Here is an 18576-nt window from a genome sequence, read left to right on the forward strand (position 1 = left end):
CCCCTTCAGTATAGGTAGCCAGCTCACCTTCACACCGCAGCAGCCATCAGTGACACTCATTTCTCGGCTAGTCTCCAGTGCAGAAGCTTCCTCTTACTTTCCGTCTCTAATGCTGCCCCTAGTCCATAGCCACCAGCCACAATGCAAACGTGCACAGAGAGCAAGGTGGCTGCTGCACAGGTGGCTAGCAGCAGAGTACTGTGGTCAGGCACTCACCTGATCTCCCTGCATTGCACCATTTGCAAGCTTGCAAATGCTGCATAGGTTTAGCCTGCTGCTTTGGTGCCCTTGCTCTTGTAATTCCCTAGGCCATGGCCTAGGTGGCCTTGACCTAAATCCGGCCCTGCTTATATATGTGTTTTTTTTCTGAGATAGTATGGCTGACAGGTCCTCTTTAACAGTTACTGTTAAAAACAAAAAAAATTACAAAGTCTCAATGACCAGAGAGAGATCTTTATTGTTTTCTTGGGTCAGTAGGAGAGTCGTGGTTGCAGAGTGACTCGGAGCAGCATGTGGTGCTTGTCCATCCCGGGATGGGGACTTTTGGGGAGAGCCCTTCGCAGAAAGCCTCAGTGGCACACCCGCTCATCAGAACGTGGTCGGAGGAGGAGCCTGATGGGAGAAATAAAAATAATCAGAAACCAGGAGAGTCAAAGCAACCAGCAGACCCAACAGACCCACATTACAACATTCTGTAGGATTACCCTGAGCTGGAAGAGGCAAGAGAAATATTAGACCAGTGTCATAGCCATACAGGGTACACAGGTTGTGACCGCACAAGGGCCCCTGGATCTGAGGGGCCCACATGAGTCCCGCCTTCATTAGCTCTTTATTGGTCCTGTAGTGGTAATGATCACCCCTCTGTGTGCATTGAATAATGAAATTATTAACATTTACACTGGGGCCCATGGCTCTGTAACTGATCAGACTATACTGTATATAATAGAGCAAAGTCACATCTCCATGATATGTGCATAGCTTAGTGCCTGAGAGTACCCAAACATCCTCCCCCCCTCCCCCCCCATTAATACTAAATAATAAAGACCAGGACTGCTTATTAACGAATGGAATTATTTGTTAAGGCCAAAGCAGCCCTTACTTGTAATAACAAAATAATTCTGTATAAAATATATATAACTTTAATAAGTAGAACACCAATACTGTAAACATATTAAGGGCAACAGCTCCGGGATATACTTTATCAAACTTAAAGGGATACTGTAGGGGGGTCAGGGGAAAATGAGTTGAACTTACCCGGGGCTTCTAATGGTCCCCCGCAGACATCCTGTGTTGGCGCAGCCACTCCCCAATGCTTCGGCCCCGCCTCCGGTTCACTTCTGGAATTTCAGACTTTAAAGTCTGAAAACCACTGCGCCTGCGTTGCCGTGTCCTCGATCCCGCTGATGTCACTAGGAGTGTATAGCATAAGTCCAGTATGGTCTGTGCCTGCGCAGTACACTCCTGGTGACATCAGCGGGAGCGAGGACACGGCAACGCAGGCGCAGTGGTTTTCTGACTTTAAAGTCAGAAATTCCAGAAGTGAACTGGAGGCGGGGCCGGAGCATCGGTTAGTGGCTGCGCCAACACAGGATGTCTGCGGGGGACCATTAGAAGCCCCGGGTAAGTTCAGCTCATTTTCCCCCGACCCCCCTACAGTATCCCTTTAAGGAAGAACCACCTTTTGCAATGCAGCCTGCAGTATGCCGGCCCCCGCCGCATGGACCGGCTCAGGGACAGCTGCATGCTTGCTCCTCACCGTTTCTCTTAGCAGACGCCCTTCAATAACCTTCAAACCAGAGATGGGAAGATTTTTATTGCCACCACCATCATTAACTGTACCAATCTCCGGAGCCCTACACCCTGCCAGCTGCAATGACAAAACCACCACCAACATATAGACCCAGAAACACATAACAAAAATAGGGAGGGTGGGTGGGAAAACACGTCCGTCTGCCTCACTGTCCCCTGTGCGTCTGTTCCTTCCCCCACTGACGTCACTTCCTACTAGCGCGTCACTTCCCCCGCTCCCTCCACCGAGTGTCACATCTATAGCGCGCTCCCGGCCACTGCTGAAACCCAACCCCTCCAATACATTAACCCTCTACCTGCCAAGCTAGCCCTATCATGGTGGCCCTGCGCTCTATTGCGCTTCGCTGAGGTCGCTACAGGCCATGCTGGAAGGCTGGGATAAGACCTTTACTGCTCCAACACTATGGAGCTCCCTACCTCCACCCATTAGGGCAGCCCCCTCCTTCAACATCTTCAAGAAGGTCCTCAAAACTCACCTTTTTACTCTGGCCTACTACCCCTCACAAGTGCTCCAAACCCACAGCTGAACTCTGGTCCCCTACCTCTCGTGTCCCTACCTCTCCCTCTAGATTGTAAGCCTTTGGGCAGGGTCCTCCTCCTTTTGTGTCCTACCTGATCATGTAACTCCATTACTGTGCACCTATGCTATGGATCTGAGTGAAGCTAACTTGCCTAATCTCCATGCTCCCCTCCAGTGACTGGCTAAGCATTACCTGGTACTCATACTATGGTGTGTGATCTGGTCTTTCTTGTATTCCTGTATTGTCATATTGCTGTATGTCACCCTTCCCTAAACTTCATGCCCCATCCAGTGACTAAGCATTACTTTGTACTCATACTGTGCTGTGTGATCTCCATGCTCCCATCCAGTGACTAAGCATTACCTTGTACTCATACTGTGCTGTGTAATCTCCATGCTCCATCCAGTGACTAAGCATTACCTTGTACTCATACTGTGCTGTGTGATCTCCATGCTCCCCTCCAGTGACTAAGCATTACCTTGTACTCATACTGTGCTGTGTGATCCCCATGCTCCATCCAGTGACTAAGCATTACCTTGTACTCATACTGTGCTGTGTGATCTCCATGCTCCATCCAGTGACTAAGCATTGCCTTGTACTCATACTGTGCTGTGTGATCTCCATGCTCCCCTCCAGACAGTGACTAAGCATTACCTTGTACTCATACTGTGCTGTGTGATCTCCATGCTCCATCCAGTGACTAAGCATTACCTTGTACTCATACTGTGCTGTGTGATCTCCATGCTCCATCCAGTGACTGAGCATTACCTTGTACTCATACTGTGCTGTGTGACCTCCATGCTCCCCTCCAGTGACTAAGCATTACCTTGTACTCATACTGTGCTGTGTGATCTCCATGCTCCCCTCCAGTGACTAAGCATTACCTTGTACTCATACTGTGCTGTGTGATCTCCATGCTCCCCTCCAGTGACTAAGCATTACCTTGTACTCATACTGTGCTGTGTGATCTCCATGCTCCATCCAGTGACTGAGCATTACCTTGTGCTCATACTGTGCTGCGTGATCTCCATGCTCCCCCCCAGTGACTAAGCATTACCTTGTACTCATACTGTGCTGTGTGATCTCCATGCTCCCCTCCAGTGACTAAGCATTACCTTGTACTCATACTGTGCTGTGTGATCTCCATGCTCCCATCCAGTGACTGACTAAGCATTACCTTGTACTCATACTGTGCTGTGTAATCTCCATGCTCCCATCCAGTGACTAAGCATTACCTTGTACTCATACTGTGCTGTGTGATCTCCATGCTCCCCTCCAGTGACTAAGCATCACCTTGTACTCATACTGTGCTGCGTGATCTCCATGCTCCATCCAGTGACTAAGCATTACCTTGTACTCATACTGTGCTGTGTGATCTCCATGCTCCATCCAGTGACTAAGCATTACCTTGTACTCATACTGTGCTGTGTGATCTCCATGCTCCATCCAGTGACTAAGCATTACCTTGTACTCCTACTGTGCTGTGTGATCTCCATGCTCCATCCAGTGACTAAGCATTGCCTGGTACTCATACTATGCTGTGTGATCTCCATGCTCCCCTCCAGTGACTAAGCATTACCTTGTACTCATACTGTGCTGTGTAATCTCCATGCTCCATCCAGTGACTAAGCATTACCTTGTACTCATACTGTGCTGTGTGATCTCCATGCTCCCCCCCAGTGACTAAGCATTACCTTGTACTCATACTGTGCTGTGTGATCTCCATGCTCCATCCAGTGACTAAGCATTACCTTGTACTCATACTGTGCTGTGTGATCTCCATGCTCCATCCAGTGACTAAGCATTACCTTGTACTCATACTGTGCTGTGTGATCTCCATGCTCCATCCAGTGACTAAGCATTACCTTGTACTCATACTGTGCTGTGTGATCTCCATGCTCCCATCCAGTGACTAAGCATTACCCTGTACTCATACTGTGCTGTGTGATCTCCATGCTCCATCCAGTGACTAAGCATTACCTTGTACTCATACTGTGCTGTGTGATCTCCATGCTCCATCCAGTGACTAAGCATTACCTTGTACTCATACTGTGCTGTGTGATCTCCATGCTCCCATCCAGTGACTAAGCATTACCTTGTACTCATACTGTGCTGTGTGATCTCCATGCTCCCCTCCAGTGACTGAGCATTACCTTGTACTCATACTGTGCTGTGTGATCTCCATGCTCCATCCAGTGACTAAGCATTACCTTGTACTCATACTGTGCTGTGTGATCTCCATGCTCCATCCAGTGACTAAGCATTACCTTGTGCTCATACTGTGCTGTGTGATCTCCATGCTCCATCCAGTGACTAAGCATTACCTTGTACTCATACTGTGCTGTGTAATCTCCATGCTCCATCCAGTGACTAAGCATCACCTTGTACTCATACTGTGCTGTGTGATCTCCATGCTCCCCTCCAGTGACTAAGCATTACCTTGTACTCATACTGTGCTGTGTGATCTCCATGCTCCCCTCCAGTGACTAAGCATTACCTTGTAGTCATACTGTGCTGTGTGATCTCCATGCTCCATCCAGTGACTAAGCATTACCTTGTAGTCATACTGTGCTGTGTGATCTCCATGCTGCATCCAGTGACTAAGCATTACCTTGTACTCATACTGTGCTGTGTGATCTCCATGCTCCATCCAGTGACTAAGCATTACCTTGTACTCATACTGTGCTGTGTGATCTCCATGCTCCATCCAGTGACTAAGCATTACCTTGTACTCATACTGTGCTGTGTGATCTCCATGCTCCATCCAGTGACTAAGCATTATCTTGTACTCATACTGTGCTGTGTGATCTCCATGCTCCCATCCAGTGACTAAGCATTACCTTGTGCTCATACTGTGCTTTGTGATCTCCATGCTCCCCTCCAGTGACTAAGCATTACCTTGTACTCATACTGTGCTGTGTGATCTGGTCTTTCTTGTATTCCTGTATTGTCATATTGCTGTATGTCACCCCTAAGTATTGTCTGTAACCTAAACTAATGTCCAGCGCTGCGTAATATGTTGGCGCTTTATAAATACAATAAATAAATAATAATAATAAATAAGGAGCAAAAAGATGGAGCAAAGATTATGAGCAGATTAGGCTACATTCCCGCTGTACTGCATGATAAACTGATCATGTAAAAACTCGTCAGTTTTCTGTTTACAGTAAACGTGAACCAAAAAAAACAAAACAAAAGATATACTTACCAATGGAGAGGGAAGGCACTGCGTCCTATAGAGCCGAGTTCCCCAACCCTGTCCTCAAGGGCCACCAACAGAGCATGTTTTGTAGGAAACCACAAACATTCACAGGTGGGGTAATTAGTGTCTCAGCAGAGCTCATTTACCAGATCCGGACCGACGCAGTTGAAATCTGCGTCCTGCTTGTGGCTGTGCAGAACCAAGACGTAGATTTCAAACGTCGTCGACATGCGGTTCAGCCGCTCCCGCCAATCGTGCTGCTGTCTCCCCACCGCAGATCACTCGCCCTGCCGTCTCTATGACGGCAGAGCTGTGTGGGCTGGTCAGGAGCCAATTTCATTGGCTCCTGGCCCTGTCATTACTATAAGCCAATCCCATTGACTTACATTGATTGACAGCATCAGGAGACAATGAAAGCAGCACCAGACCTGCTCACACAGCTCTGCTGTCATAGCGACAGCAGAGGGAGGGACCTACGTCGGGGACAGAATGGCGTGACTGGCGGGAGCAGCGGATTATTGTGGAGATTCGTCAGTCTCTGGTCCTTCAGGAGGCAGAGACTGCTGGTACAGAAGTAGTTAACTACCTCTGTGGATTGCCACAAAACATGCAGTGTTGGTGGGCCTTGAGGACAGGGTTGGGGAACACTGATTTCCTGCCCCTCTCTTGGTCCCCGCATTCCAGCGCTGGCTCCCCCGGTAGTGGTATTCCATAGATCAGTGGGATATTGCTCTGTGTCACCTCACTAAGCCCGAGTGCTCCTGAAGGCGAGCGGCCCCATACTGCGCACACACAAGTACGCGCTCTCTCACGCTCTCTCTCACGCTCAGTCTGGAGCCACCTGTCTTCAGCAGCACTCAGGATAGCAAAAACTTCCAAAACTTTCCGTGGCGGGGGATTCAAACGGGGATGACATTGCTGAGACGCAAGGATCGTGTGAGGAATGGGAAGGCTTTAGGACCCAGAGTCTACCCTCTCCATAAGTATCTGGTTGTTTGGGGCTTTTTCAATTAGCATTAGCTTTAAAGCGGATCCGAGATGAAAAACTAACTATAACAAGTAACTTGTCTACATATCTTATCTAAAGTTTAGATGGTTTACACAGCAAATCTAGCTGCACACAGCTTCAGCGGTATATGATTATTTCTTCCTGTGATACAATGAGGGCAGCCATGTTCTGTTTGTCACATTACACAGGCAAGCTGCTCTGCATCTCCAGCCCTCAGCCTGTGAAAACTCCATTCCCCTCTCCTCCCCTCTGCCTCTGAAATCTCTGGCTAGTAGCACCTCCGCCTCCTCCTGCCCAGACTGAGCTCCCATAAGCCCTTGCTACATGGCTCTCAGAGTGCCTAGTCGCTGGAGAAGCTGTGGGTGAGACTTGTTTAGTGTACAGGGAATTAGGGTATTAAAACCATAAAAAAAGAGTATTTGGCTTGAGGAATGCCCTATAAACTATATGAAAGGAACACAATTATGCAATGAGTAAAAGTCTATCTCGGATCCGCTCCTTGCATTGATCAGATCCTTACATTGTGCATCAGATATCCACCTGGTTCCATCTGTTCTCTTTTCACATCACTTCCCACTTGGCAAAGCTGGTGGTTTCGGGCACTCAACGCTCAGCATCGAAACCAGGCGCCCCGTAGCAGAGATGTAATGCTGCGCTGGGCGCGTAAAAGTAATTTGGAGCATCAGCAATCGGCAGACTCTGAATTACACCTCCCTCTGAGCTGTGACGACTCGGAGGGGAATGACATTTAACGCCGCCGGGAAGTTTAGGGGCAGCAGAGAGCAGTGGCGTAGCTAAAGCGCTTTGGGCCCTGATGCAAGTTTTACAATGGGCCCCCCAAGCACTCTATACATAACAATTGATACGGCGCACCTAAACCTGCCAATGGCAGCCCCAGTGTCAGTGGCAAGAATGGGATGAGGAACAGCTTGTTACTGATTACCACTATTCAAAGCGTCTATGGAAGTGATTATTATGAGCACAGGACCAATAGAGAGCTAATTCTGCAGTTGAGGGAGGGTCCCTAGGGCCCCAATGCGGTCGCTACCTCTGCAACCCCTATTGCTACGCTCCTGGCAGAGAGAGCCCACTTGGTAACTGTCGCGTCACGTTTCAGTTCCTCTGCCCATGCCGCCAGTCAGTTCCTCTGCACGCTGGAATCCCCAGTATACCGATCCCAGAGCCCCATTAGAAGCAGAAGCAACAGCTTCATCTGGGGAATCCGGAAAAATCCTGCAGGACCTGAACTTCTGCGTGTCGGGATGGAAAGAACAGGTGTATTGCTATTGCTTTGCATAGGATCCGTTCCGTTCCCAGAACGGACTTACCTTTCAGTATCAGGTCATATTAGTACAATCCTATACTATAAAACCTCTGTGTCTCTGCGTCCCCTCCTGTGTGTGTGTGTCCGTGCTTTTGCGCTACTGCGCATTCACGTCACTTAGAGCTGGAGGAGTACGGGGCCAAGGGGGGTGGGCGTGTGTGCGGCCTGTGCATGAGGGAGAGTCAGTGCGGGGGGTCGCGGCCAGAGCCTAGCACATGTTTTTTAAACAGGCCTTTGGCTTAGTACATTATAAATACCCAGCGCAGTGCAGAGCCCTTCTCCTTTGATGGAGGAAGTGACTGATTTACATTGACATAAACAAAGGAACTTTTTGGGAACTTTACTAGAGGTAATTAAAACATACAAAACTGAGTGGAGCTGGTTTGTGAGGTGATGGAAGGTCTGGAGATAACAGGGCCTCTTACCCATAGTTCCCAACTGCCCCATTTTCGGAGGGATAGTCCCTCTTTGGGAGCCCTGCCCCTCTGTCCCTCTTTCACCCTCATTGGTCCCTCTTTCAGGACTTTGTCCCTCTTTCTATGTAAATATATATATTTCTCTACTAAAAAAGTGTTCAATTGACTGTAAACTTTATTCCCAACCTTTAAATTGATATATTACTTAATTTTAAAATGTTACTATGAAGGAAAATGAACCAGGATAAGAAGGACCAGTGAGGTTTGAATTATAAAACAACATATGTTTCTTATGAAATCTTTATGGTATGCGTGACTAGAGGCGTGGTGAGGGCGTGGCCAGGGTTGTGGCAGGGGCGTGGCTTAAGTGTCCCTTTTTCTCATCTCAAAAAGTTGGGAGGTATGCTCTTACCCATCAGATCCGCACAGCGATTCATCTTCCCCCTACACCGCATGGTGCTGACCTCTGCTGGAGAGGAGCGGTTGTGGCACTCTAATCCGTTCTCTGCTCCGGGGTCTTCCACTGCCAGGGGAGAGAAGCACACGCTCGGTTTATTTCCATAAATGTTCATTAGAAACTTGTTACTTTATGAAAACTAAAACTTTTGCCTCCACTAAATGATAGTGCTTATTGTCACGTGTGTGGACACCGTCAGGTTTAAAAGGAAGGAGAGGTCCACTTTATAGGACAACTCAAGTGAGAGGGATATGAAGGCTGCCATATTTATTACCTCTTAAACAATGCCAGTTGCCTGGCAGTCCTGCTGATCTCTTTGGCTGCATTAGTGTCTGAATAACACCAGAAACAGGCATGCAGCTAATCTTGTCAGATCGGACATCTGCTGCATGCTTGTTCAGGGTCTATGGCTAAAAGTATTAGAGGCAGAGGATCAGCAGGACAGCCAGGAACCTGGTATTGCTTAAAAGGAAATAAATGTGCCAGCCTCCATATACCTCTCAGTTCAGTTGTCCTTTAGGTGCCAAGAGTCTGTAAGCCATGTTGGGTTAAATCAGACAGTTGTGAGAATTCCTGAAATGTTAGTTATTTAACAGTTGTGTGGACAAAAAGATTGGAAAACCCCCTATTTCCGATCAAACAAAACTCCCACCATCCTCACAGCGGATACTGTTTTATCACAAATGCCTAGCTGTGACAGGTTCTCTTGAAAAGGACTGCAGTGTAGGATGTAGCCAAGGGTGGATCTAATGTCACCCTTCGGAGCTGAGATGATTAGCATAACGCGGGTGGCGGAATAACAGATGGCGTTCAGCAAAGGCACCTTGCGGGACACGAGATGTCAGTGTGTGCCGGAGACGCCAGTGACAGGTTCCCTTTAAAAGGTGAGAGGGGTTGATTTTAATTAGACGGTAGAGGTTGTGCCTTGAGCGGCTCGTGCCACCATGCATAATTCATGCATAGAAATGACGTTACCTGCGAAGCGTCCTCTATTGCACAGGCTGCCGGTACAGCAGTGCTGGCTGGAGGAGACAGTGACCGGCTCCTGCCCATTGCTGAAGGCCGAGAGCCCGGGACAGCATGGATAATTAATGGGCGGAAATGACGTTACCTGCGAAGCGTCCTCTATTGCACAGGCTGCCGGTACAGCAGCGGTGGCAGGGCTGTATTTAGGGTTTGTGCTCCCCTAGGCACCCCAAACCTATGATGCCCCCCCCAGGAGGAGGACGTTGGCGGCGAAAATTGGGCGTGGCCACATAATGCAGTGGGCGTGTCCATAACACAGTGGGTGTGGTCAATTAAAATTTCCTAGTAAGAGTGCAGCCCAAAGTCGGTGGAGCCATGTTTTCTCCCCAGGTATGAGTAAAGTGACCCTAAAAAAGCAAGTAGGAAATGTCCCCCCCCCCCAAACCCGCCCCCCCCACACACACACACATTAGCCAGTGTTCTCTCGCACAAAATAGTGGTAGGTATTAGATTGTGAGATCCCCTGAGAAAAGTCAGTAACATGACTACGTTCTCTTCAAAGTGCTGCAGAAGATGCCAGTGCTATATAAATACATAAGAATATGGTAGGACATTAGACTATGGTAGGATTAGATTGTAAGCTCCTCAAAGGATAGTCAGTGACATGACTACATACTCTGAAGTACTGCTGAAGATGGCAGTACAATATAGTACAGTAGTATGGCAGCACGGTGGCGTAGTGGTTAGTGCTCTCGCCTTGCAGCACTGGGTCCCCGGTTCAAATCCCAGCCAGGTGAACATCTGCAAGGAGTTTGTATGTTCTCCCTGTGTGTGGGTTTCCTTAAGACACTCTGGTTTCCTCCCACATCCCAACAACATACAATACAGATAAGTTAATTGGCTTCCCCTAAAAATTGGCCCTAGACTACGATACTTACATACACATATGACTATGGTAGGGATTAGATTGTGAGCACCACTGTAGGACAGTTCGTGACAAGACAATATATACTCTGTACAGCGCTGCGTAATATGTTGGCGCTATATAAATAACTAGTATAAGTACAGTCAGTGGCGGCTCCAGGGTTTTTTGGGGGGGTGCTATGCAGGGCTGGACCAGTTTTTGTGGCTATAACCTGCAGCGCGCGAAAAAAATGGGCATAGCCATGACCAGATGAGGGCGGAGCTAACTGTAATTTAAAGTGAACCCGAGGTGAGAGTGATATGGAGGCTGCCATATTTATTTCCTTTTAAAGGGACACTTAAGCCAAATAAAAAAAATAGTTTTACTTACTTGGGGCTTCTACCAGCCCTCTGAAGCTGTCCGGTGCCTACATAGACTCGCTCTGATGCTCCTGGCCCTGCCGGCAGCCACTTCCGGTTTTGGCGACAGGAGCAGACAGGCCGGGAACGCGAGTGATTCTTCGCGATCCTGGCCATAATAGCACCCTCTATGCTGTTATAGCATATAGCATATATCATATAACAGCATAGAAGGCGCTATTACGTCCAGGAATGCGAAGAATCACTCGCGTTCCCGGCCTGTCGGCTCCTGTCGCCGAAACCTTAAGTGGCTGCCGGCAGGGCCAGGAGCATCAGAGCGAGTCTACATGGGCACCGGACAGCTTCATGGGGCTGGTAGAAGCTCCAGGTGAGTAAAACTCATTTTTTTTATTTGGCTTAAAGGGATACTGTAGGGGGGTCGGGGGAAAATGAGTTGAACTCACCCGGGGCTTCTAATGGTCCCCCGCAGAAGTCCTGTGCCCACGCAGCCACTCACCGATGCTCCGGCCCCGCCTCCAGTTTACTTCTGGAATTTCAGACTTTAAAGTCTGAAAACCACTGCGCCTGCGTTGCCGTGTCCTCGCTCCCGCTGATGTCACCAGGAGCGCACGGCGCAGGCACAGACTATACTGGGTCTGCACAGTACGCCCCTGGTGACATCAGTGGGAGCGAGGACACGGCAACGCAGGCGCAGTGGTTTTCAGACTTTAAAGTCTGAAATTCCAGAAGTGACCCGGTGGGGCCAAAGCATCGGTGAGTGGTTGCGCGGGCACAGGATGTCTGCAGGGGACCATTAGAAGCCCCGGGTAAGTTCAACTCATTTTCCCCCGACCCCCCTACAGTATCCCTTTAAGTGACCCTTTAAACAATACTAGTTGCCTGGCAGCCCTGCTGATCTATTTGGCTGCAGTAGTGAACTGAATTACGCCAGAAACAAGCACGCAGCTAATCTTGTCAGTTCTGACAATATTGTCAGAAACCCCCGACCTGCTGCATGCTTGTTCAGGGTCTGTGGTTGAAAGAATTAGAGGCAGAGGACCAGCACGGCAGCCAGGCAACTGGTATTGCTTAAAATATTACTCTCACCTCGGGTTCGCTTTAAAAGTGCAACGCAAAGACAGTGGGCCCAAGTTTTGGTCACCCTTTCCCCAGAAAATTCACATAATTGTGCAGGTTTTCTCAAGAAAATACACGTAATGTGAACAGATTTGATCAGAAATACGAGCAATAATGTCAGCAGGTTTGATCAGAAATACGTGCAATAATGTCAGCAGATTTGATCAGAAATACGAGCAATAATGTCAGCAGATTTGATCAGAAATACGTGCAATAATGTCAGCAGGTTTGATCAGAAATACGAGCAATAACGTCAGCAGATTTGATCAGAAATACGAGCAATCATGTCAGCAGATTTGATAAGAAATACGTGCAATAATGTCAGCAGGTTTGATCAGAAATACGTGCAATAATGTCAGCAGATTTGATCAGAAATACGTGCAATAATGTCAGCAGATTTGATCAGAAATACGAGCAATAATGTCAGCAGATTTGATCAGAAATACGAGCAATAATGTCAGCAGATTTTATCAGAAATACGAGCAATAATGTCAGCAGATTTGATCAGAAATACGAGCAATAATGTCAGCAGATTTTATCAGAAATACGTGCAATAATGTCAGCAGATTTGATGAGAAATACGAGCAATAATGTCAGCAGATTTGATCAGAAATACGAGCAATAATGTCAGCAGATTTGATCAGAAATACGTGCAATAATGTCAGCAGATTTGATCAGAAATACGTGCAATAATGTCAGCAGATTTGATCAGAAATACGAGCAATAATGTCAGCAGATTTGATCAGAAATACGTGCAATAATGTCAGCAGATTTGATCAGAAATACGTGCAATAATGTCAGCAGATTTGATCAGAAATACGAGCAATAATGTCAGCAGGTTTGATCAGAAATACGTGCAATCATGTCAGCAGATTTGATCAGAAATACGAGCAATAATGTCAGCAGATTTGATCAGAAATACGAGCAATAATGTCAGCAGATTTGATGAGAAATACGAGCAATAATGTCAGAAGATTTGATCAGAAATACGAGCAATAATGTCAGCAGATTTGATCAGAAATACGAGCAATAATGTCAGCAGATTTTATCAGAAATACGTGCAATCATGTCAGCAGATTTGATAAGAAATACGTGCAATAATGACAGCAGATTTGATAAGAAATACGAGCAATAATGTCAGCAGATTTGATCAGAAATACGTGCAATAATGTCAGCAGATTTGATCAGAAATACGAGCAATAATGTCAGCAGATTTTATCAGAAATACGTGCAATCATGTCAGCAGATTTGATAAGAAATACGAGCAATAATGTCAGCAGATTTGATCAGAAATACGAGCAATAATGTCAGCAGATTTGATAAGAAATACGTGCAATCATGTCAGCAGATTTGATCAGAAATACGAGCAATAATGTCAGCAGGTTTGATCAGAAATACGAGCAATCATGTCAGCAGATTTGATAAGAAATACGTGCAATAATGTCAGCAGGTTTGATCAGAAATACGAGCAATAATGTCAGCAGATTTTATCAGAAATACGTGCAATCATGTCAGCAGATTTGATAAGAAATACGAGCAATAATGTCAGCAGATTTGATCAGAAATACGAGCAATAATGTCAGCAGATTTGATAAGAAATACGTGCAATAATGTCAGCAGGTTTGATCAGAAATACGAGCAATCATGTCAGCAGATTTGATAAGAAATACGAGCAATAATGTCAGCAGATTTGATCAGAAATACGAGCAATCATGTCAGCAGATTTGATAAGAAATACGTGCAATAATGTCAGCAGGTTTGATCAGAAATACGAGCAATCATGTCAGCAGATTTGATAAGAAATACGAGCAATAATGTCAGCAGATTTGATCAGAAATACGTGCAATAATGTCAGCAGATTTTATCAGAAATACGAGCAATAATGTCAGCAGATTTGATCAGAAATACGTGCAATAATGTCAGCAGATTTTATCAGAAATACGAGCAATAATGTCAGCAGATTTGATCAGAAATACGTGCAATAATGTCAGCAGATTTGATCAGAAATACGTGCAATAATGTCAGCAGGTTTGATCAGAAATACGTGCAATCATGTCAGCAGATTTGATCAGAAACACGAGCAATAATGTCAGCAGATTTGATCAGAAATACGAGCAATAATGTCAGCAGGTTTGATCAGAAATACGAGCAATAATGTCAGCAGATTTGATCAGAAATACGAGCAATCATGTCAGCAGATTTGATCAGAAACACGTGCAATAATGTCAGCAGATTTGATCAGAAATACGTGCGATAATGTCAGCAGATTTGATGAGAAATACGAGCAATAATGTCAGCAGATTTGATCAGAAATACGTGCAATAATGTCAGCAGATTTTATCAGAAATACGAGCAATAATGTCAGCAGATTTGACCACAAATACGAGCAATAACGTCAGCAGATTTGATCAGAAATACGAGCAATAACGTCAGCAGATTTGATGAGAAATACGAGCAATAATGTCAGCAGATTTGACCACAAATACGAGCAATAACGTCAGCAGATTTGATCAGAAATACGAGCAATAACGTCAGCAGATTTGATCAGAAATACGAGCAATAATGTCAGCAGATTTGATCAGAAATACGTGCAATAATGTCAGCAGATTTGATCAGAAACACGAGCAATAACGTCAGCAGATTTGATCAGAAATACGAGCAATAATGTCAGCAGATTTGATGAGAAATACGAGCAATAATGTCAGCAGATTTGACCACAAATACGAGCAATAACGTCAGCAGATTTGATCAGAAATATGAGCAATAACGTCAGCAGATTTGATCAGAAATACGAGCAATAATGTCAGCAGATTTGATCAGAAATACGTGCAATAATGTCAGCAGATTTGATCAGAAATACGAGCAATAATGTCAGCAGATTTGATCAGAAATACGAGCAATAATGTCAGCAGATTTGATCAGAAATACGAGCAATAATGTCAGCAGATTTGATCAGAAATACGTGCAATAATGTCAGCAGATTTGATGAGAAATACGAGCAATAATGTCAGCAGATTTGATCAGAAATACGAGCAATAATGTCAGCAGATTTGATCAGAAATACGAGCAATAATGTCAGCAGATTTGATCAGAAATACGTGCAATAATGTCAGCAGGTTTGATGAGAAATACGTGCAATAATGTCAGCAGATTTGATCAGAAATACGTGCAATAATGTCAGCAGATTTGGTCAGAAATACGAGCAATAATGTCAGCAGATTTGATCAGAAATACGAGCAATAATGTCAGCAGATTTGATCAGAAATACGAGCAATAATGTCAGCAGATTTGGTCAGAAATACGAGCAATAATGTCAGCAGATTTGATCAGAAATACGAGCAATAATGTCAGCAGATTTGGTCAGAAATACGAGCAATAATGTCAGCAGATTTGATCAGAAATACGAGCAATAATGTCAGCAGATTTGGTCAGAAATACGAGCAATAATGTCAGCAGATTTGATCAGAAATACGAGCAATAATGTCAGCAGATTTGATCAGAAATACGTGCAATAATGTCAGCAGGTTTGATGAGAAATACGTGCAATAACGACAGCAGATTTGATCAGAAATACGAGCAATAATGTCAGCAGACTTGATCAGAAATACGAGCAATAATGTCAGCAGATTTGATCAGAAATACGTGCAATAACGTCAGCAGATTTGATCAGAAATACGAGCAATAATGTCAGCAGATTTGATCAGAAATACGAGCAATAATGTCAGCAGATTTGATGAGAAATACGAGCAATAATGTCAGCAGATTTGATGAGAAATACGAGCAATAACGTCAGCAGATTTGATCAGAAATACGAGCAATAATGTCAGCAGATTTGATCAGAAATACGAGCAATAATGTCAGCAGATTTGATGAGAAATACGAGCAATAATGTCAGCAGATTTGATGAGAAATACGAGCAATAATGTCAGCAGATTTGATAAGAAATACGTGCAATAATGTCAGCAGATTTGATCAGAAATACGAGCAATAATGTCAGCAGATTTGATGAGAAATACGAGCAATAATGTCAGCAGATTTGATCAGAAATACGAGCAATAATGTCAGCAGATTTGATGAGAAATACGAGCAATAATGTCAGCAGATTTGATCAGAAATACGTGCAATAATGTCAGCAGATTTGATCAGAAATACGTGCAATAATGTCAGCAGATTTGATCAGAAATACGAGCAATAATGTCAGCAGATTTGATCAGAAATACGTGCAATAATGTCAGCAGACTTGATCAGAAATACGAGCAATAATGTCAGCAGATTTGATCAGAAATACGTGCAATAATGTCAGCAGATTTGATCAGAAATACGAGCAATAATGTCAGCAGATTTGATCAGAAATACGTGCAATAATGTCAGCAGATTTGATCAGAAATACGAGCAATAATGTCAGCAGATTTGATCAGAAATACGTGCAATAATGTCAGCAGATTTGATCAGTAATACGAGCAATAATGTCAGCAGATTTGATGAGAAATACGAGCAATAATGTCAGCAGATTTGATGAGAAATACGAGCAATAATGTCAGCAGATTTGATGAGAAATACGAGCAATAATGTCAGCAGATTTGATCAGTAATACGAGCAATAATGTCAGCAGATTTGATGAGAAATACGAGCAATAATGTCAGCAGATTTGATCAGAAATACGAGCAATAATGTCAGCAGATTTGATCAGAAATACGAGCAATAATGTCAGCAGATTTGATGAGAAATACGAGCAATAATGTCAGCAGATTTGATCAGTAATACGAGCAATAATGTCAGCAGATTTGATCAGAAATACGAGCAATAATGTCAGCAGATTTGATGAGAAATACGAGCAATAATGTCAGCAGATTTGATCAGAAATACGTGCAATAATGTCAGCAGATTTGATAAGAAATACGAGCAATAATGTCAGCAGATTTGATAAGAAATACGAGCAATAATGTCAGCAGGTTTGATCAGAAATACGAGCAATAATGTCAGCAGATTTGATAAGAAATACGAGCAATAATGTCAGCAGATTTGATCAGAAATACGTGCAATAATGTCAGCAGATTTGATCAGAAATACGAGCAATAATGTCAGCAGGTTTGATCAGAAATACGAGCAATAATGTCAGCAGATTTGATAAGAAATACGAGCAATAATGTCAGCAGATTTGATCAGAAATACGTGCAATAATGTCAGCAGATTTGATCAGAAATACGAGCAATAATGTCAGCAGATTTGATCAGAAATACGTGCAATAATGTCAGCAGATTTGATAAGAAATACGAGCAATAATGTCAGCAGATTTGATAAGAAATACGAGCAATAATGTCAGCAGATTTGATCAGAAATACGTGCAATAATGTCAGCAGATTTGATCAGAAATACGAGCAATAATGTCAGCAGGTTTGATCAGAAATACGAGCAATAATGTCAGCAGATTTGATCAGAAATACGAGCAATAATGTCAGCAGGTTTGATCAGAAATACGTGCAATAATGTCAGCAGATTTGATCAGAAATACGAGCAATAACGACAGCAGATTTGATCAGAAATACGAGCAATAATGTCAGCAGGTTTGATCAGAAATACGAGCAATCATGTCAGCAGATTTGATCAGAAATACGAGCAATAATGTCAGCAGATTTGATAAGAAATACGTGCAATAATGTCAGCAGATTTGATCAGAAATACGAGCAATAATGTCAGCAGATTTGATAAGAAATACGAGCAATAATGTCAGCAGGTTTGATCAGAAATACGTGCAATAATGTCAGCAGATTTGATCAGAAATACGAGCAATAACGACAGCAGATTTGATCAGAAATACGAGCAATAATGTCAGCAGGTTTGATCAGAAATACGAGCAATAACGACAGCAGATTTGATCAGAAATACGAGCAATAATGTCAGCAGATTTGATCAGAAATACGAGCAATAATGTCAGCAGATTTGATCAGAACTACGAGCAATAATGTCAGCAGATTTGATCAGAAATACGTGCAATAATGTCAGCAGATTTGATCAGAAATACGAGCAATAATGTCAGCAGATTTGATCAGAAATACGAGCAATAATGTCAGCAGGTTTGATCAGAAATACGAGCAATAATGTCAGCAGATTTGATGAGAAATACGAGCAATAATGTCAGCAGATTTGATGAGAAATACGAGCAATAATGTCAGCAGATTTGATCAGAAATACGAGCAATAATGTCAGCAGATTTGATCAGAAATACGTGCAATAATGTCAGCAGATTTGATCAGAAATACGTGCAATAATGTCAGCAGATTTGATCAGAAATACGTGCAATAATGTCAGCAGATTTGATCAGAAATACGAGCAATAATGTCAGCAGATTTGATCAGAAATACGAGCAATAATGTCAGCAGGTTTGATCAGAAATACGAGCAATAATGTCAGCAGATTTGATCAGAAATACGAGCAATAATGTCAGCAGATTTGATGAGAAATACGAGCAATA

At 44.3% G+C, this 18576-nt stretch overlaps 1 protein-coding gene across 2 annotated transcripts in view; it reads right to left on the reverse strand.

Moving 5' to 3' along the window:
• Positions 1-437: 437 nt before the first annotated feature.
• Positions 438-18576, reverse strand: part of LOC137523115 (urokinase plasminogen activator surface receptor-like) — a 52664-nt gene continuing 34525 nt past the window's right edge. For both annotated transcript variants that reach the window (XM_068243337.1, XM_068243338.1), the window contains 2 exons: positions 8694-8804; positions 438-612 (listed from right to left, as the gene is read on the reverse strand). In XM_068243337.1, the coding sequence (XP_068099438.1) occupies positions 455-612; positions 8694-8804 (269 nt within the window). In that variant the 3' untranslated portion in view covers positions 438-454. The remainder of the gene's footprint in view (positions 613-8693; positions 8805-18576) is intronic.

Source organism: Hyperolius riggenbachi, chromosome 6 (assembly GCF_040937935.1).
Source record: "Hyperolius riggenbachi isolate aHypRig1 chromosome 6, aHypRig1.pri, whole genome shotgun sequence".
NCBI lineage: Eukaryota > Metazoa > Chordata > Amphibia > Anura > Hyperoliidae > Hyperolius > Hyperolius riggenbachi.